This window comes from Cimex lectularius, unplaced genomic scaffold (assembly GCF_000648675.2).
Source record: "Cimex lectularius strain Harlan isolate CLEC.00 unplaced genomic scaffold, Clec_2.1 scaffold3, whole genome shotgun sequence".
NCBI lineage: Eukaryota > Metazoa > Arthropoda > Insecta > Hemiptera > Cimicidae > Cimex > Cimex lectularius.
In genome coordinates this window covers 4807662-4829378 of record NW_019392688.1, presented here as the reverse complement: position 1 = coordinate 4829378, position 21717 = coordinate 4807662, and the positions used below count along the sequence as shown (strand labels likewise).

At 34.9% G+C, this 21717-nt stretch overlaps 1 protein-coding gene and 1 long non-coding RNA gene across 2 annotated transcripts; one reads left to right on the top strand and one right to left on the bottom strand.

Moving 5' to 3' along the window:
* The first annotated feature begins 7962 nt into the window (after nucleotides 1-7962).
* Nucleotides 7963-13184, top strand: LOC106662062. Its single transcript, XM_014385866.2, has 2 exons — nucleotides 7963-8344; nucleotides 12854-13184. Exons 1-2 carry the CDS (start codon nucleotides 7963-7965, stop codon nucleotides 13144-13146), a joined length of 675 nt encoding a protein of 224 aa, XP_014241352.1. The 3' UTR covers nucleotides 13147-13184.
* A 4052-nt stretch (nucleotides 13185-17236) lies between these two features.
* On the bottom strand, nucleotides 17237-21680 carry LOC106662114. Its single transcript, XR_001339830.2, has 4 exons — nucleotides 21509-21680; nucleotides 21211-21429; nucleotides 20986-21122; nucleotides 17237-17357 (listed from the first exon to the last, which is right to left on the bottom strand). It is a non-coding gene; the product is annotated as an uncharacterized LOC106662114 (long non-coding RNA).
* Between the last annotated feature and the right edge of the window lie 37 nt (nucleotides 21681-21717).

Genomic DNA, 21717 nt, shown 5'->3' with positions numbered 1-21717 from the left:
ATTCACTAGTTTTAGTGGTCCGCTTGAGCAATTAATATATTTCAGTTAATTAAAGTTTTTAGTTGAGATAAAAAAGTTAGCGTCACGAGCGGGATTCGAATTTTAATTTTATCTTAACTAAAAACCTTAATTTAGTTAGTGTCCGAGTGGATCGAGGTCACGATAGCTCAAGTGGTAGAGCAGCGGCGTATCAAGCCGAAGATCGTGGGTTCGAATCCCGCTCGTGACATTGACTTTTTTATCTCAACTAAAAACCTTAATTAATTGTAATAAATTAATTGGTCAAGCAGACCACGAAATAAGTGAATTTTTATGATTATATATATATACACACACATAATTATAGGAANTCAAGTGGTAGAGCAGCGGCGTATCAAGCCGAAGATCGTGGGTTCGAATCCCGCTCGTGACACTGACTTTTTATCTCAACTAAAAACCTTAATTAATTGAAATTGCTTACAATGTAATCTTTTACGTTGTTCTGTAAATACTGACAGATGCCCGTACAGAAAAGTAGCCCCTAATAATGAGATGTATACTTATGTACTTAATTGCTCAAAAGTGTAAAATTAACTTTTAATTGCTAAAAATTTTATTTTTTGGATTGAAGCTGTTAAAAAAATTGTCATCAAGATTTAGAAACTTCTATCAAAAATAATTATAGCAACACTGAGAAAACTAGGATCGATGATGAAAAAAAATTGAACATAGGAAAAATCAAAAAGCTTTCAAAAGGGTGGACATTTTGAATGTGTAATTTAATTTTTTGATGTTTTTTGTTTCCTCTTGTTTCACATTCAATTTTGTACCAAAGGGTCCTTTCGTTTGTAAAATTAAGTACATATGCTTACAGTTCTTCTCTTTAAGCAACTTTTCTGTAAACGCTATATTTTTTGTCAATCTTTCAAAACCAAGAAAATCTTACGTGAACTTTAGACAAAAACTTTGCCAAAAAGACAAAATTTTATTTTCTAAGTAATTTTTTAATTTTATTTGCTCTTTTAATTTAAAAAAAAGTAACTTACAGGATTTTCTATGTTCTTTCCATTGACGTAATAAAATTTACTGTAAGGTTACGATGTTATGAAATAGGGGGCTTTATCGGAAAGATATTTTTAAAGGTTAAAATAATCTGAAAGTGAAAAATCTCGCATACAATTTGAAGACTTTGGAGTTAGGACTTTTTAGCCCGATTTGACATGTAGGATATGCAGGGTGTATATTTATATATACACGTGTTAAAAAACGTGATTTCGAACCAAAAGATAGCAGCAACACAAGAGCATCGTACATGACATATATAATTTTAATGAAAACATTAATTGTTAGTTGGTAATAAAAATCAGATCCATTCTTCTCTTAAAGCGTTCATAACTAAAGAAAAATTACAATTCACTAATTTCGTGGTCCGCTTGAGCAATTAATATATTACAATTAATTAAGGTTTTAGTTGAGATAAAAAAGTCAATGGCACGAGCGGGATTCCAAAAATTACAATGAAATGAACTTCATTATGTTATGTATTTTTTTTGGAAGTTACTGATGTTCACTCTCTTCTTCTTCTTCTCTCTCTCTCACTCTCTCTCTCTCTCTCTCTCTCTCTCTCTCTCTCTCTCTCTTTCGATTTCACCCAATATTTCTACTCGTTCTCTGGCGTTTTGTTTTATATCTATTCACATGTGTCTACTCATCCATCATTTTGTACATTACCTATCAGTCTTTCTCTTCACCTACCAAATTAATCGATCTATGGTTTTATACAGGGTGTTGCAGGGTTAAATGACGATACTGCCATGGTGGATTCATTAAAAAACGTAGTTCAGTGCCAACAGAACAGGGTTTTTATTTTGACTCTTTCCTGAGACGTTATCATTTTGGTGATTTTAGTCTAAAATCAATTTTTTTCATAAAATCGTAATTGTTCAATTTAGCGTCATTAAAATATAAATCTGATCTTTATTTCGCAAACTACATTAAATTTTCCACAAGATGCAGAAATATTTACGTTGAAAAATTCCAGCTTCCTAATACACAGTAGCCGCTCAGAGAATTACAAATGGCAAAGCCCACGTGTTTTGGAAATAATCAATTGTGGCTCATGGGATAGCGTTCCTTTAAAATATTCGAGAATTTCACCAAACTTGCGTGATTTTGTAAGTATTTCAAGGACATACTCACTTTTCATTTTTTAGAACTTTTCTTAGTGCAATCTCCTTTGTAAGGTTGAAAAACGTGATATAGAAACAAAAGATAGCAGCAACACAAGAACATTTATTAGTTGATAATCAGATCTATTCTTCTCATAAAGCGTACATAACTAAAGAAAAATTCCAATGAAAGTGAAACTTCATTAAATTTTGCAATTTTTACAAATTAACTGATGCATTGTTCGAAATGCTTTCCTTCGTATTGGACACACAAGCGCGAACGTCGAGCAACCGACGTGACTGCATGAAGGACTTCGTCCCTTCTTTCCCTCATGTCATTGCACGTGAGTTCAGTTTTCTCTTTTCGATGAGCTGTTCCCTCGTTTCGATGGGTATGCTTCACACTACACTTTTCGAAATTCCCCATATGTCAAAATCTAGTGGGGTCAAAATCAGGGCTTCTCGCTGGCCAAGAACGTCTCTAATTTTTGTGACCAACTAGCAAAGGTTTTCATTAAAAATATGACATGTATGATGTTCTTGAGTAGCTGCTATCCTTTCGATATCACGTTTTTCAACCTTACAAAGGATATTTCACTAAGAAAATTTCTAAAAACGTAAAAGCGAGTATGTCCTTGGAATACTTATAAAATGCAACTTTGGTGAACCCCAAAAATTTTGATGAAAAAGTCATTGTACGAGCCACAATTAAATATTTCCAAAACAACATTGGTTTTGCCATTTGTTATTCTTTGAGCGGCTACTGTGTACTCGGAAGCGCGAATTTTTCCGACAGAAATGTTATCTTGTTGAAAATTTATTTTAGTTTGGGAAATAAAACTCAGATTTGAATTTTAATGAAAATTACGATTTTATATTTTTTGAAAATTAAACTAAAATCACAAAAGTGTTAACACCCTGTATACACATTATAATTATGTAAATACATAAAACAAACATCTTTTTGTAAGTTTTCGAGCTTTTCTAACGGCATGATATTTTAGCCTTATTTTTTAAAAATGTATTTTAATTGTGTAGATAATCCTACATTGAAGGAAAATGATACAAATTCAGAAAGGTTTTGTTTATCTATCCAACCATCCACTATTGCCTACATAAAATAAACACTAAATTAATTATTCAGAAATCGTGAGATGCGATCTGGTGTGATGTAGGTGTCAGAAAAACATTTTCTTTATCGTGCCAACGTTTCGACCTTTATTGAGATCATCTTCAGGGCTCAGTGTTTGTCTTCTGTGTAATTGTGCCATTCTTGCGTGTCGTGTTGAGAGTGCCCCCCCTGAAGATGATCTCAATAAAGATCGAAACGTTGGCACGATAAAGAAAATGTTATTCTGAAACCTACATCACACCACCGCATCTCACGATTTCTGAATAATTATCGATTAACGGTCACTAACCACCACACATTTATAAACAATAAATATTACTTCACTAGTTTCGTGGTCCGCTTGACCAATATCATACAATTAATTAAGATTTTTAGTTGAGATAAAAAGTCAATGGCACGAGCGGGATTCGAACCCACGATCTTCGGCTTGATACACCGCTGCTCTACCACTTGAGCTATCGTGACCTCGATCCACTCCGACACCAACTTCCATCTCAACCACACCTTTGAATTTTTTTATCTCAACTAAAAACCTTAATTAATTGTATGATATTAATTGGTCAAGCGGACACGAGACTAGTGAATTAATAAGTTTAAAATGAAGTATCCTTCACTAAAGCTCTCCGTGGCCATTTTATTTGTCGCCGAGAATCAAATTGATTACACGACATTTGAAAAATTGCAAAAAGGAGGGAAAATTCAAAGGTGTGGTTGAGATGGGAAGTTGGTGTCCGAGAGGGTCGAGGTCACGACAGCTCAAGTGGTAGAGCAGCGGTGTATCAAGCCGAAGATCGTGGGTTCGAATCTCACTCGTGCCATTGACTTTTTATCTCAACTAAAAACCTTAATTAATTGTGTGATAATAAATATTACACTTAAATCAATTCTGTAGTAGAGTAATAACTTGACTCTTAAGTTGCAAAGTTTCTGGCACCTCTTCTCTGATAAAGCTCATTTTACAAGTGGGCCACATTTATGACCAATTAACCGAAGATCTATGGTACCTAAACGTTTCTAATGGAAAGAGCAAACCGCAAAATCTTTACGGCGGATGAAATTATTTAAGTACACACGTTCTAAATCACGCAGGGTATTTGCAATGAAACCAATTGCTGTGAATTACACAAATTAGCTGTGTTTAATTGCTTTGTCTGTGCTTTAATGCGCGTATTGGCTTTCTTTATTTTCTCTCTGAATGTATATAGTTTATAATGATTTTTATGCTTTGTTACGACTGAAAGAAAATAATTAAAATATTAATTAATTGCCTAATAAAATATAATTTCGGCGTAGTAATTCAAATGCAACATTAAATCTTCACGTTTATGGACTTTTCTTTTGTTATAAACTTAGATAATTGAATTAACCTATTAATTTATGACACTAGTATCTGACAATCTAACACGCAGGCTGGCACAAACATATTTATGTAACAGATTTTCTAATAACAAACGTACTTTTTTCCCTAAGTATAGCTGTTGAAAAAAGGCTAATTAACCGATTTAATTTATTCTCATTGCATTCCTTCTTCGGCTCATTGGTGTCCAAAATTTCATTTGCTTCCACTGCGACCTAAAAGATCGTAAAAGATCACTATTTTATTTTGAATTTCGTCCATCCGCTGGCTATTCATATGGAGCATCTAAATTTCGGCAGAGTACGATGATCTAATATTGTACAGTTTTCCAAGTAAATCGTGAATTACAATTAATTAAGGTTCTTAGTTGAGATGAAAAAAATTTAATGGCACGAGAGGGATTCGAACCCACGACCTTCGGCTAGATACGCCGCTGCTCTACCACCTGGCTATCAAGCCGAAGGTCGTGGGTTCGAATCCCTCTCGTGCCATTAAATTTTTTTCATCTCAACTAAAAACCTTAATTAATTGTAATGTATTAATTGGTCAAGCGGACCACGAAATTAGTGAATTTAATAAATCATGAATCTTGTGTCAATGTGAATTTAAAAAAAAAAAAAAAAAAAAAAAAACAGTTTTTCTTTCAATCTACTACGTTTCGGATTTATTTTAATCCTTCCTCATTTTTTAAAATAAACTGTTACAAAATATTAATGACTGACGACCACTGTTTTAACCACTGCTTTAACTCACCTGAGGAAGAATTAAAATAAATCCGAAACGTGTGGATTGATAGAAAAACTGGTTGTTGTTTTTTTGAGATGACCTATTATCCCACCTTCGAGAAGGAAAAATCATAAGTGTAGCAACTTATTTTAATATTACACATTTGGGGGGGAACAATTTCGACCTTCACTGTACAACTACAACAAGGAGTTACTGACTTCCTCTTAAGTCAGACACTTAGTCAGCAAACTATAACTACAAATGGAATAACTACACAAGAGTTAAGGGGCAACTAGTTAAAAGAAGACTTGGACAATTATGATGACTTTTAGGATCGAAATCTATCTATACAAGCATTACTGCCACCACTTAACATACGGCGAGATGAGCCGTGAAATTCTACTAAGCCAGGGCTTCCCAAACTTGGTCCGCAGACCCTAACTAGGAGGTCCGCTGCGAACTTCGAGAATAAGTAATAATTTCAAAAATAAACGGATAATGAATAAATAAAATTAAAAACTAATAACAACGAGTACTGAAAACGAAAGTTTTTATTATGTAGCAGCAGTCATTTTGTTATCCACAGACATGCTTTAGGTATAAAACAAATACCAGTCTCTTTTAAGAAAGTTTTGAATGAGTCGGTTCAAATTAGTAACTATATCAAGTCAAGACTTTTCACAATAATATATGAATGAGGGAAGCCTTCATCATTCCCAGCTTTACCAGAAGTTAGGTGGCCGTCAGGCGAAAGCACCTTCACGAGTATAGGAATTTTGTTCTGAATTCTTATCCCTGTTGATGGAAAACAGTTTCAAATTGGCCAAAGTTTTCAATGATGAGAAATGGCAATGTATACTGTCGTATTTATAAGATATTTTCATAAAAATGAATGTGGCTTTCTTTGCATGGGCTAACTATCACAGCTTACGATGCTAATGGCAAAGTTCACGCCGTCAAAAGAAAAATTCAGTTTTGGGTTGAATCTTTGAGAAGGAAAAGGCGGAGTGTTTTCTGTGTGAACTGATTTTTTGAAAGAAAACAAACTGAAGCTTGCGAACGGCACTTTGATGAAATATGTGATCACCTTCGAATTTTGAGAGATGTCCTTTGACTGCTGGGCACTACTTCCCATCAGCTCGAGGAGGTGGTCAAACCGTTTTCAATTTCGACAAAGCCAACCAGTCTACCTTAAAGTGAATGCAAATGTTTGATAGACATTCACGACTCCACCATGAAATGTATTTTTGAGTCCGATAGTTACCACTATTTTTGACTCTTGAAAACAAAAAATTTCAAACCCTCGTTGAAAAAGCAAAACGTGTTCTTCCATTTGCCACAATTTACTTATGCGAAAATGACACTACTGTAAAAAAAAAAATATAAAAAAATAAAGTTGTAAATAAAACGGACCAAGTGTTCAAAATTGGAAAACGCCCTATAAAATAAATTTCATTTGGAAAAAGAAGAAAACAATATATAAAACAGAAGAAAACNGAATATATATATACATACAATTTCATGTGGAAAAAGAAGAAAACAACTAAAACTATGATACTACTGTAAAAAAGAAGAAAATAAAGTTTTAAATAAAAAGGACCACGTGTTCATAATTGGAAAACTAGCCCTATAAAATACAATTTTATGTGGAAAAAGAAGAAAACAACTACAACTATGACACTACTGTAAAAAAGAAGAAAATAAAGTTTTAAATAAAAAGCATCACGTGTTCATAATTGGAAAACTAGCCCTATAAAATACTATTTCATGTGGAAAAAGAAGAAAACTATGACATTACTGTAAAAAAGAGGAAAATAAAGTTTAAAATAAAAATGACTATGTGTTCATAATTGAAAAACTAGCCCTATAAAATAAATTGTATACAATTTCATTTGGAAAAAGAAGAAAACAACTAAAACCATGACACTACTCTAAAAAAGAAGAAAATAAAGTATTAAATAAAAAGGACCACGTTTTCATAATTAGAAAACTAGCCCTATAAAATAAAACGTTTACAATTCCATATGGAAAAAGAAGAAAATAGCTAAAACTATGGCTCTACTGTAAAAAAAGAGGAAAATAAAGTTTTAAATAAAAATGGCTGTGTTCATAATTGGAAAACTAGCCCTATAAAATAAAACGTATACAATTTCATGTGGAAAAAGAAGAAAATAGCTAAAACTATGGCTCTACTGTAAAAAAGAAGAAAATAAAGTTTTAAATAAAAATGGCTATGTGTTCATAATTGGAAAACTAGCACTATAAAATAAAACGTATACAATTTCATGTGGAAAAAGAAGAAAACAGCTAAAACTATGAATAACATTAAAAAAATATGTTTTAGGGAGTAAGCAATCATTAATGTTTACACCCTTAAAAATATAAGAAAGGGTTTTTTTTACTGATCGCAAGCTGAGAATTGTTTAGTCTTACACGGAAAAAATGTTTTCGTCGTAATATTCTCCATAAGTTAATTAAGTTGTAAAGAGTACAAGTAATAATCGAAATTGGTGAGAAAGGAGTAAAAAGAGGGAGAGAGTGGGAGAGCGTTGAAGGTGTATATAAGCGAAAGGACGCTGCCGGCGTCGCATCAGTCGGACATGCTACGTTTTGCTATCCTCCTCTGCCTCCTCGGGCTCGGTTCTTCCGAAGAACCCCTTCGTCTCGTTCGAAGGGTTTTCGACGAATGCTTCCACTCCGAAGACGCCGCCAGCTGCTTCCAGGGCAAGGCGGTCGCCCTCGTCGACAGGGCCGCCCGGGCGGATTTCATCCCGTTCGGGGATTCGTTCTCTTTCGTGAGGACTGCGGGATCGGGACGCGAAGGAAAAGCCCTCTCGGACAACGAGGTGGAAGAGGCCGGGAAACAGGGAAAACTCCAGGACCTCCTCTGGGACAGGATCGCAAGGTTTTTCAACACGCACACCGTCATGGTCAACCTGCCGAAACTATCCGCTGACCAGCTCAAAACCGGAATGGAAGAAGGTATATACAAAAAAATTAACAACTTAACTTTTGGGAAAATCACAATTTAAAAAAAAATAGTCTAAAATCTTAATTGATCCTAATAATTACATTATTGACATTCTTGACGTTCAAAAAGTTTTATTCTTAAAGCTTCTATTTAAAACTTATTTCAAAATATTTCAACAAAGAATTTACGAAAATTAACAACTATATACGTAAAAGTGCAGTGTCTGACTATTTCTTTTAAAAAAAGTAGCTTAATTAGCTGATTGCTAACTACACAGAGAAACTTATGAGTAATAGTTACTGATTAGAGATACATTTAAAAAAAACTAAAGTTTAGAAAAAAAGTTCTAATTTCTTGTAGAGAAAAACTTCTGAAAAACTACTAAATATCTAACTAACTATAAGCTGACATTGACTAAAACTATTTACCAAAATTTACACTATGGTCTATATTTACTGGTATATATTTGATTTGATTGATTTAATCCAATGTTATTTACAAGCTGGTAAGTAAATAAATAAATATGATACGATTTATATAATTTTGGTTCAAATCTGTATTATTGTTCTGTTATTGTAGAGAAAAACACTTTTGGTTAAATAATCTACATAAACATAACATGATACTTTATGTATAATCAGTACGATAAAAACATTTCTCAGAGATATAACATTTTAACATAAATTAACTGTTACAAAGGGTAAATTTTCAGCTTACGAGGTACTCTTGTTAAAATGAAAGAAATAGACTTTATTATATATACTAATTCAATTTAGTCAGAGAATAAATCATAAAAATATGACTAAATAAAAACTTAAACTAAATAATAAAAAGCTTAGACGAAAGAAGAAAAGAAAACCTGTTATAACAATAGTTTAACTGTGTGGTGATTAGTGACCGTTAATCGATAATTATTCAGAAATCGTGAGATGCGGTCTGGTGTGATAGGTTTCAGAAAAGCATTTTCTTTATCGTGCCAACGTTTCGATCTTTATTGAGATCATCTTCAGGGCTCAAAGTGTTTGTCTTCTGTGTAATCATATCTCAATGAAGATCGAAACGTTGGCACGATAAAGAAAATGTTTTTCTGAAACCTATCACACCAGACCGCAACTCACGATTTCTGAATAATAATAGTTTAACTATTAACTCAACTTCAGCACTTTCAGCTATTGCTTAAAATTATAAAGAACTAATTATTCTTTGTATGTAAGGTCTTGGTTGAAATGAAAAAGTTTGTGTCACGAGCGGTATTCGAACCCACGACCTTCGACTAAATACACCGCTGGTCTGCCACTTGAGCTATCGTGACTCGATCCACTCGGACACCAACTTCCCATCTCAGCCCACCTTTCGAATTTTCCCTATTAATTTCTCAACTTGAGCAGTTTCGCCTATTGCTTGATTTTATAAAGAACTAATTATTCTTTTTATGTAAGGTCTTGGTTGAAATGAAAAAGTTTGTGTCACGAGCGGGATTCGAACCCACGACCTTCGGCTCAATACGCCGCTGCTCTAGCCACTTGAGCTATCGTGACTTCGAACCTCTCGGACACTGGTTCTTTTCAGCCAAGACCTTACATAAAAAGAATATAATAGAATAATTGAAATAATTTGATCAATAGACCACTAAACGGATTATAAAGAACGGACGATGAAAACTCAAAAAATAAATACATGGAAAAGTTATTTTAGCTAGCGGTTCTTGGGTCGAATCCCGCTGAGCCCATTTTTAATGGATAAAGGTATGAAAAATATATTGTAAAGTGGTTTGGCGCCTTGATCCTCCACACAAGCGGATGTAAAGCCCTCCTGTGTGGCAGGAATTGCATACTCACTTTAAGTAAAGCAGGGAAGTAAAACAGTGGGGATTTTAACGAAAAATTTATGTATTCCTTGTTATTTTTTAGATGAAATCTGACAATGACTCAAATTGATTCACAAATCTGTACAAAACCGATTAATTAAATTTTCTTTCATAGAAATAGACCGAAGAATATCGATTACTAAAAAGTCTGAAGATTGATTGCAGTTTTTGATATGTATGTATATATAGTTTTTTACCTTACCAGTTCTCAAATTAGGAACGATTGATCAAACTTCAGAAATTGATTTGTAAGAAAAGACAACCACCTATCACTTAGGAATGTCAGCATGTACTGGAGAAACTTATTTTGCAAAGAAAACAAAAGTTTAACTGTCACTGCGTCCGTCTATGCAGTTTTTCCCTTCTGAAGGGCGTTTTGGTTTTGATCGTGTCTGTTTGTTGTTCCTAACTGAAGATGGCGGGTATCAAAAGGCTAAGAAACAAATAACATCATAAAACCAGCGAGAGTTGACGGACTTAATGTCGGTTCAACATTGAACCCACTCGCAGACCAACTATACCATCAGCGCAAAAGAAAACAAAGCTTGATTGTGCGGTCCCAAAATTGAATAGAAATTTTCAAAAAGATTTAAATGATGGAAGCTAGAGAGAAAAACCTTGATATCTATGACATCTTTTGTGAACGGTATATCGTTTGATCCAAGTTAACAATTTTAAGTTACTAAAGACCATGTTGTTTTACATTTTTGTTTAATTTCAACTAGAAAACTTTTTCTTTTATGCCTGAAATAAATGTTTATGACATATTTTGATTAAATCCTTGTAAATAATTACGTAGGTATATCCATATGCTATTTGTGAATAAGACGGACGAAGCAGTGCTGACGAAATTGCTTAATTAAGCATGAAACCCGTTCGACAACTCAGTGCTTCGTTAAGCCAAATTTTCCCTTGCTTCAAAAAACCGCTTTTCTCAGCCTAAATAAAATCCAATGGCAAATAAGAGTTATTTTCGTTTATCCATGCTTTCCACTTTTTAAGCAGTTAAAGTAATGCCAGCAATATCATCTGACTTCATTTCTGTTGGCTGTATTGTTATTTAGTTTTCTTTCTATTGAAACGATTTTCGATTTTTGTTAACGTCTTTTGTATGCCACAAGGTCCGGATTTTACTTTTTATTCAACATTGTTGATATTTCAATAATTAAATATATAGATATTTCCTGGGAAATTTTGGATAATTCTGTACTCACTTCTTTACTATGCTATTTGTCATATTAATTGAAATTAAAAGAGACAGCCCAATTGGTTCTCGCTTTGGGCTAGGTGTCCCATCATGGTCATCGGTTGACCATTACGTTTCGCGTGAATCTTTTCGGAAGAGACCCGACTTTCCTTTGATGACCCACCGTTTTTGAACCGTTAACGTACAAAAGGGGATCGTGATGATTGCGGCCTCCGCGAGGGGGGGTCGTGACCGGCGAGAAAGTCTTTCCGACTTTTCACTTGATCTCGAGGGGATGATAGGACGAAACGTGACTGCTACTTTTACCCATCGGTAAACACCACGCGATATGCGTCGCGAGGAACGCTAGGTGCATTAACAATTACGACCGAACGTATATGACTACTAGCACAAAAATAATTGATTAACTATGAGCAACGCTAATAAAAATTGAGTATTGTGCAGGTTGAAACTTGATTTCATCTGCGCCAGAATCCATAACTTACACGGACATACACATCTAATATTTATCCATCCAAAATTTCAAACATTTCTTGTTTAAGAGTTGATTTAGTGAATATTGCGAAATGCCGAAATTCAGACCAAAACATGTTCTTTCCACAATGTAAAATATTTTCGTATCGAATGTTAGTATTGCTATTTTTGGAACTGACAGGTCTTCGACGTCTAATTTCTTAACCTGATACGTTTCTGTTTCTTGGACATGGCCTTAAAGCCTTTAATGGTGATTTTTGTGGCTGTTTAGACAGCTTCCTCTACTATTTCCATTTTGAGGTCACGGTCTTCATTTCTGATGTACCAGAGTCCATAGGCTGTGCATGTCAGTACGGTATTGTTAAACCGTGGTATATTTTGATGGCTGGTCTTGCTGTCACAGTTCGAGAGCTGGAGAGAGTCCTTGGGCTGGAGAACCTGTTGGTAAAGTAAGAGCGTAATGATCTTGGAGAGTTTCTATCCATTCACGAGTACATTTTCTGGAATTTGATTTCATTCGCTTTATTCGTTTTTGACGTGTTTTTCATCGCAAAGCGCATCTAATTTCGTACCAAGGTACTTTGCCTCGTTGGCGTACTTAATTTGATCACAGTTGAAGTGGACTGGTAAGTGATGAATTTGCCGGTTGGTGAGGTCCACACGTACCGACCATTAGCTTTATTCTCCACTTTGCCCTATATTTACTGAATCTGAAGATTGAGTTGTTCAGGTTACGGGCCGGTGAAGCATTGGTTTCCCCAACCGCCATTATTGTCGTATCAACAGCGATCGTTGGCCATGCTTCGGTTTTGGTAGATCCCTCTTGAAGAGCAAGTATATGACTGCCTTGTTACACTCTGTGTAAGTTCCAAATAAGCTTCTAGATTCGGAAATGCTGTTATTAATAATGTAATCCAAATTATCGATAAGTTTTGTTCCATTTTCTGAAGTTATCCATTGCGATTTTTGCAGGAAGAGGCAAGATGAAGAAGATGATGGGCATGATGATGATGGGCGGTGCGATGAAGGCGATGGCCATCATACCCCTGGCACTCGGCACTCTGTTCCTACTTGCCGGTAAGGCGCTCATCATCGCCAAGGTGGCTCTCGTCCTTTCGCTCATCATCACCCTGAAAAAGCTGCTCAACTCCAAACAGGACGACCACGGCTGGCAAAGCTCCGGAGGACATGGAGGCGGCGGCGGATGGGACAGGCGTTCATTGCGCCTTGCTCAAGATCTTGCTTACAACGCCTACAAACAATAAGCAAAAAAAAAATCCTTCCTATTCTTGTAAATAATGTAACATAAAAAAAAGATTCCTATTTATTTTATTTATTTATTTAAATTTTTTACCAATAAAAAACCTTTAATTTTCTGTTATCAGATATCCTAAGGATATGCATTTTGTTTATTGTAGTTACAATAAAAATTGTTTTGTTTGAATGGAAATTTTGGATTTTTAAGTCATTCCATCCCATTCTTTTATCGTGAGACAATACGACCAAAATAATGCACGAATCTGGTTTAATTGGTCTGAAGAAAATTGGACAACCAAGGCTGAGGACTAGTCAGGCATGTCTGACAAAATTTTAAACACTTTTTTTCTGCACCATATTACGCTCTCTCTCTCTCTCTCTCTCTCTCTCTCTCTCTCTCTCTCTCTCTCTCATTTTTTCTTTTTCATTATTTTCTTAAAGCAATGTTGGTCTATTCATTTCTCCCTTTTCTCAACCTTTCATTCTTCGTATATCGCTACCTTCGTCCCTTCTTTCACTCTCTCTTTCGTTTTTCTTCTTCTTCATCATTTTTAACACTTTCTTGGTCTGTTTATCTCTCCCTTTTCTCACCCTCCAATTCTCTTCCGCTCTCACTCTCTCTCTCTCTCTCTCTCTCTCTCTCTCTCTCTCTCTCTCTCTCTCTCTCTCTCATTTTTCTTCTTTATTATTTTCTTAAAACATTGTTGGTCTGTTCATCTCTCCCTTTTCTCACCCTCCAATTCTCTTCAGCTCTCACTCTCTCTCTTTATCTCTCTTTTTCTTTCTTTCTCTCTCTCTCTCTCTCTCTCTCTCATTTTTTCTTCTTTATTATTTTCTTAAAACATTGTTGGTCTGTTCATCTCTCCCTTTTCTCACCCTCTCCTTCTTCCTATATCTTTCTTTGGACCCCTCTTTCGCTCTCTCTTTCTATTCTTTTTTGTTCTTCATCATTTTTAACACTTTCTTTGTCTGTTTCTCTCTCTCTTTTTCTTTCTGCAATTCTCTTTCTCTCTCTCTCTCTCTTTCTCTCTCTTTCTCTCTCTTTTTGTAACTGCTTCTAAACTAAAGTATTATTCTTTAATTGTGTTTGTAGTGATCTAGTAATTTGTACTATATCTTATATAAACTATGTTTTCACATTAGAAATGTTCTTAATAGTGTTAGTAGTGTTAATAGTACTAACAGGTTTTTCTTCTTCGTCTTTCATTACATGCGGCGTACTTTAATTAATAGTTGTATTTGCGTGAAGATCCCTTTCTTTATTCAACTATATGCCCAATCTAAAAGGATTACATACAGAAAAAAACACCAAACAATCTGTAATTAATTTCTGCTAATTACACCTGCAGTAACGATTAGAGGAGAAAAAAGGAAGCGTGAATCTCCCGGTAACGGTCTTCGGATTCGGAAGAAGTGGGCTAATAACATTAAGTCGTTACACCGTCCCACATTATGTTCAGTAGTACTCTGTACAAGTCCGACATCCTTTTACGTACGTGTGGCGTGAGGGAGTCCGTGAAAAGGAGACTATCCTGATTTCTGGACGACCGAGAAAAATCCTCGTTCGTTCTTTTTTTTTGTGCGTCTCTACGTGTATGCGTTATAACACGTTCATGATTTCGACATCGTTTAACTATTGTTACACTCTCTCTGATACGTTTTGTACGTTTCACGGGCAAAACTACCCTTTCGTCTCGAACCAAAGTGAATAAAAATCTATGTAAAAGCAAAACTGTATATAGTTAAATCAAATTCATTGTTTTTTTGTGATTTTTTTTAAGAGTTAAACACTTAACACACTGTTCACATATTTTAAGCTGAAGTTATGGCAGCGCCTGAAGTCCATTAGATCAGTGAGTCAGCAAAGCCAGGCATGCTTTTCCCTTATCCTTAATCAGCAGTTCTTAATTTTTTATAAAACCTTATTTTCTTTAAACCTTCGTCTAACCTTTAGTTGTAATTATCCGTTGAAAAGTTTTTTTTTTGTTTGGAGATTTTGCCGCGAACTTCAAATAATTACGCCAGACGCTTTCAAAAATTCCATAATAAGACTAACCAAATTCATTTCTTACAATCAAAAAGTGGAAACACTGGAACATATCATATTGGAACTCCTTTTTAAAAAGATAGTTCCTACTGATAGTAAGTTGTTTTGCAACGATCCGGATTTCGAGCCCTTTAGCTCATCATCAGGTTGAAGGTTTCTACAACCTGATGATGAGCTAAAAGGCTCGAAATCCGGAATAGAAATAATAAAATAAACGTCGGTAGCTCCTGACGCAAAAAAATCATCTCTTACAACCACTGAAAATCTCCAAAAATTCGATAACAAGACTAACAAAATTCAACATGTATACACCTTTAACTTAGAAATGGTTAGATTAACTACGAGGGTCTGGTTTTGACATTGTCTTTCAGTGCATAAACCATAGGAAATAGCACCCGCTACTCCTCAGACAAAATTAATCTAATTTCTTCAGAAACCATACCTGTCCAGTTGTGAAATTGCGTAGTTACAGATATAGCATTTTTCAGTCAAATGAAACTTTTTTCAACCAAATGAAACTTTCTTTTCAAACAAATGAAACTTTTTTTCAATCAAACGAAACCTTTTTTCAATCAAATGAAATTTTTTTTCAATCAAATGAAACCTTTTTTCAAGCAAATGAAACCTTTTTTCAATCAAATTAAACCATTTTTCAAAGCAAATGAAACCTTTTTCAAGTAAATGAGACTTTTTTCAATCAAGCAAATGACTTTTTTCAAGCAAATGAAACCTTTTTCAAGTAAATGAGACTTTTTTCAATAAAATGAAACCTTTTCTCAATCAAATGAAACCACTTTTCAAGCAAATGACTTTTTTCAAGCAAATGAAACCTTTTTTCAATCAAATGAAACCATTTTTCAAGCAAATGAAACCTTTTTTTCAATCAAATGAAACCATTTTTCAAGCAAACGAAACCTCTTTTCAAGCAAATGAAACCTAAAACCTAGTGATAATAATTATGTAGAGGAATAAATAAATGACATTATAGTACTAACAATAATTTTTATGATGATTGAATATTAATATTACAATAATTGAATCGTAAGGCTTCGGTACAAGAACGTTTCTTGTTAAGATCCGTATTCATCAAACTTTTCTACATCCACCCAGTCGGAGTTAAATTAAGTGGGACAGAAAAATGTTTTTGTGCGAGCAACAATTTTCTGTGATAGAAATTATGAATGATAAAGTGGGGTGGAGTTCAATCCTTTTTTAAAAAGATGGTTCCTACTCACAATAAGTTGTTTCGCAACAATCCGGATTTCGAGCCCTTTAGCTCATCATCAGATTGATGGGTTTCTACAAACACGTCTCTCGAAATGAATTGCAAAAGTGAACCCGCTGATACCCCCGCCAACGCGAAAACGCCCTTCAACCTGATGATGAGCTAAAGGGCTCGAAATCCGGAATGTTGCGAAACAACTTACTGTGAGTAGGAACCATCTTTTTAAAAAAGGATTGAACTCCACCCCACTTTATCATACATAATTTCTATCACAGAAAATTGTTGCTCGCACAAAAACATTTTTCTGTCCCACTTAATTTAACTTCGACTGGGTGGATGTAGAAAAGTTTGATGAATACGGATCTTCACAAGAAACGTTCTTGTACCTAAGCCTTACGATTCAATTATTAAGATATTAATATTCAATCATCATAAAAATTATTGTTAGTATAATGTCATTTATTTATTCCTCTACATAATTATTATCATTAGGTTTTAGGTTTCATTTGCTTGAAAAGTGGTTTCATTTGATTGAAAAAAGGTTCATTTGATTGAAAAAGTTTCATTTGATTGAAAAAAGTTTCATTTGATTGAAAAAAGTTCCATTTGGTTGAAAAAAAGTTTCATTTGGTTGAACAAAAGTTTCATTTGCCTGAAAAATGCTATATGAATCTGTATCTAAAACTATTATCTGATTTTAAACAACACTTGTCTAAAAACGATACAAAAGTAAGTTTTCATCTCATTCATATCTTCATAGACAGATTCATATAAAATACCAAAATAATAATAATATTCTTTTATTTCATTTCAAGTGCATTCTGTTTAAAGCAATGAATCTGCGTTAACGTTGAAAAGAAATCCGTATAATTAATTCTTAACAGACCATGGCAACAGTCTTGATTACGTTAATTGCGATAATACCAGCCGAGGAAAGCTTGTTGACCCTAGAAAAGAGGAATTGAAGATTATAAAAGTCCAGTGATGAATATAGCCGGTAATATATTAATTAGACATTAATTAATGGAAAAGCTGTTTGAAAATTTATAAACGATCGGTTTTTCCATCACGTAACACTTGTTTAAATGTCTTTCGCATAATGGCGATGAATCTTACTCAAAACGCAAGAAAATTAAAGGTTTCATACGAAAAAATTAACTTGATTAACTACGATCTTATTAAATTTACCAATTGTTTAAACCATGATAATATTGATGACTTACACGACTAATATCTAAATTTATAAATTAAATATCTATGACTTCTTTACTAAAAAAAAGACTAAATGTGAAAAATAATTTAAAATAATAAAAATTGTTTTGTTATAAAACAATCGTTATAAGAGATAGTGACTTAATAGCATTTAAGTTTTTTGTTCAACTTCAGCAGAAACTTGGAGGAAAACCGCCCTGGTTGAAGAATGTAACAAAAGTAAATACCCCACACAAAACAGACAAAATTGCTAAATCGTGTTTTCTAAAAAATAAATTTAGAGAAGGAAAAATTGAAAATTTAGTTTTTGTCTGTTTATTACTTATTCTCTCCTAGACTCTGCAAGAATTAAGCCCTGAAATTTTAAAATATGAGCGTAAGCTCCAAGGAAACTTTTTTATTATTATTTTTCCAACAGAAACAAGCTAAAATGAAAAAATCTTTTTTCTCCGATTAATGCTTGCTATCAATTAATATTTGCAGGATATGCCTAGAATGACAGACAAGGGTTGAAAAAGGTATGTGACAAATCTGAAGGATAACAATCACCAATATATCATGGGAGTTCTGAGAAGCTGAAGTTGATGAAAACAGGTAGAAAAGCTTTTCAGCTGATGCCCCTTGTCCAGATGGCATTATTAAGGTCTTTGCCCACTAGAACGTATCATACCAGGACCGTAACCGTACCGACACATGCAAATAAATATTCTTTACATCATTTAGTACTAGAAAATGCCCACTACACCGTTCCGTCACCGGCGAACACCGTACCGTGCCGTGCAAAAAAATCGGCTGCTGAAAATATTTTGCAGGTGTCGGTCCGTTGGGCGCATCCGGCCTACTGTGTTGCTATCCCGTTCCACATAAGTTCTTTGCATTTGACGAAGAGATCTGTGTTTGTGTTCTATTGTATTGTGAGTGTTTGTGTCTAAGTAAAAATGGAGGATGAACAACTAATAGAATATGTTCGTAATTACGAGTTTTTTTTACAATTTACAACATCTAGTGGTTCTGTTCCTCTTCCTCGTCCAAAACAATGGCAATCATGGCCAATTCTCGTTTAGATAATTTTCTAATAGCCATACTTTATTTAACAAATTCACTCCACACAAGAAAACAAAAGTTCACAAACGACGCGTTTTTAAAAAAGAAATGTACGACAGCTACTGAAGGAGGACGGCTGCTCGTCCATTGGAACCGAACAACGACGGCCGTTCAACAGCCGAACTATTTGACCAAACGGGCGACCGGCAATATAGCCGAACACCGTCGTCCACTGTAGCCGATTTTTGTCAGTTCACGACACAACCCAAATGGATGCAGATTTGTTGCTGCTCGAAAATTCCCAGTTTATATACAAATGGAATGAAAGAAATAACCAAAAATATTGGAAGTTCCATTTCTAAAGCTATCCTTGACCACAGCTGGACATCTCTCCGATGATAGAGTGGATCACGCATGTCCCAAGAGCCTGCTCCTCAACCGCACATCAATTTTTCGCAATCCATCGAAATGAAAACGAAACGAAAAGGTAAGCAAAAAGCAAAGAACGGCGTTAAACAATGTGAGCGTTTGATGTCACGTGGTTGACAGTTGTAGTCGAAGTAACCATTCGGCCGAATGGGACTGGAAAATCCAACTTTATTTGGATCGGAAAGTGCTTCGGCCGTACACGACCCAACGAATTGGTTCTAATGGACGCGTGCTCATTCGTTTCTTCGCTTTTGGATCATCCGGCCCTATTCGGCCGAAAACGTTTCCAGTGGACGGCCTACCTAAAACGTTTTTACATACGCGTTATAAACGGGTATAGAACGCGGTTCATCCGTTGCGGTGAGCATAGTAGTGACCGGACCGTTTTTTTTCGTGTCTGACACGGTCCTAGTATGATACGTTCTAGTGGGCAAAGACTTTAATAAGACTGGATCAGACACTAATGGAAGAACATAAAAGCAATTGTGCCAAACCTGCTTGAAGTGATCAAATTGCTGGTAGAGCAGGATGGTCAGGGACTAGATGTTTTTATTCAACTGCCGAGTGTATGAAATCGATTCATTCCTTTACCGAAGAAACCCAGTTTCAATGTGATTAGTATTGCTTTATCTTGTATGTCTCATGTACGAGCATTTTTTCATATAATATGTACGAGAATTTACATCTTGTCTCGAGATTTGGATTTCAGAATGGTGTAGGTATATTGAGAGTGAATGTATTTATTGGCGTGAATTTGTTGCGTGAAAGGGCCAATGGCTTGTTCTGGAGTTGTTTGCTTGCTCTAGTATTCAGATGTCAATCTAATTTCTTTTTTCTAAGCAATTATGTGCCTTAGGTGTAAAAATATTCCATTGTCCCAACATTAACTAGATGTGATGGGTATTGGCAGTCCGGCATTGGATCTGATCTTTGACTGATGCAATTCCTATTTGCTTTTAGCCAACCCATTTACACTCTCAAACATTCTTAAATACATTCACTCCTATTTTCGTACCGTTCATTCAATTAGCCTCTTGAGTTCTCGATATGCCTCCATCACTCCTCACACCTATCATTCAACCAACCTAATTGTGGGTTGATGGTAACTCAATATTCCACCATCTCTTACTCTGCACGTTTACACAAATAAATGCATTCCCTATGCCTGCTTCCCTGCTTCCTCCAAAAATTGGAACAAGGGATTCAGCACAAGTACGATTCGAATGTCGGGTTGCATTCCTATACACTCTCTATACAAAACCAAGGAAATGCACCCTTCAATTAGATGGAACACATCAAACCATCTTCCTCAACATACTGGACATACGATACATAGACGGGCTCTGGACCAAAAGTGTCCAGGTGTCCTCAAGTGACCTATTCCTAACTGGCTGAGGTGATCGCTCTCCTACAAGACAGATCCTCCGACAGCCACCTATCAGCAGAGCTCTCGATACACAAAAACTTCTCTGCTGATTTTCATTATTATTTATTACTTAGCTGCCAAAAAATTCAATTAGATTAATATTTTGATTTATATAATCAGCTATTTATCACATTTCGATCAAATATTTGCTTGTTAAAATTATCGGTAAAATCTAAATCTAAAATCTGATCCAGGCCGGCAGCAAGCCGAGCAAATTTCTAATTATAAGAAACGCCCCAACTGCAACATCCAGAATTCTACATATAAAAGAAAAATTATTCATTGAACAGATGTAAATTATCACAGTTTTAGGTTTCACACCATCTTCGTTGAGACAAATTTCAAACGCTACAAACTATAAAATGATTTGTTCAATGTCTCGGACTTTGTGTGTCAAAGTATTATCTGAATTGTTATTCAGTTTATCTTTTATTTTTCAAATGCTTTATCAAAAAATATATCACCAAGAGGATCCATTTCCAAAATAACCAAGGGACGGTAATTAACAAATTGACGAGACTTCTCGATTTTAACAGGATTGTGTGAAGATCCACTGCAGAATTGTCCTGCTGGAGTATGACACTCAGTCAATCGCCGTTTCCTTAAAAAAAAAAAAAAAAAATGTGGAGCTGGGAATTTTGGGAGATAAGGGCTGTAAAGTAGAAAATGGTTTTGGAAACATGTCTTACAGGATCCATGGATCCGACCTGATTCTGCCAGTTTCTCTTGTTTTTTTAATGCAGTTTTAGCATCGGAAGCAGGATGGCAGTGAAGTCCTCAGGTTGGTATGTACTGGCCTTATCCACTTCATCAACCTTTTCATTGCCCTCTACCAATGTACCTGGGTAACCAGACAACAACCACAGTTTTGCTAACTCTCCAGTTCATGGTATTTTTCTAACAAGAGACTATAAATGTTTTGCTTTAGAATTATTTGTCAATAAATGTTAGTTTGGCTATTCAAACTTAATTTGTTAAAAGTTTTACCGATTGCGTAAACTGCTTCTTTTTTCATTTGAGGCCGTCGTCTGTTTTTACATTTCAAAACTAGCCACTTTGCAAGTTCTATTCATTAGCCATGAACGTTCAATATTACAGTGGATTCTCTGACATGTTTCTGAATAAAAATCATTTAAATATGAAAGGCCGAAAAGGATTTGAGAAATAAAGTTTATTAAAATGTACAGTCATGTATT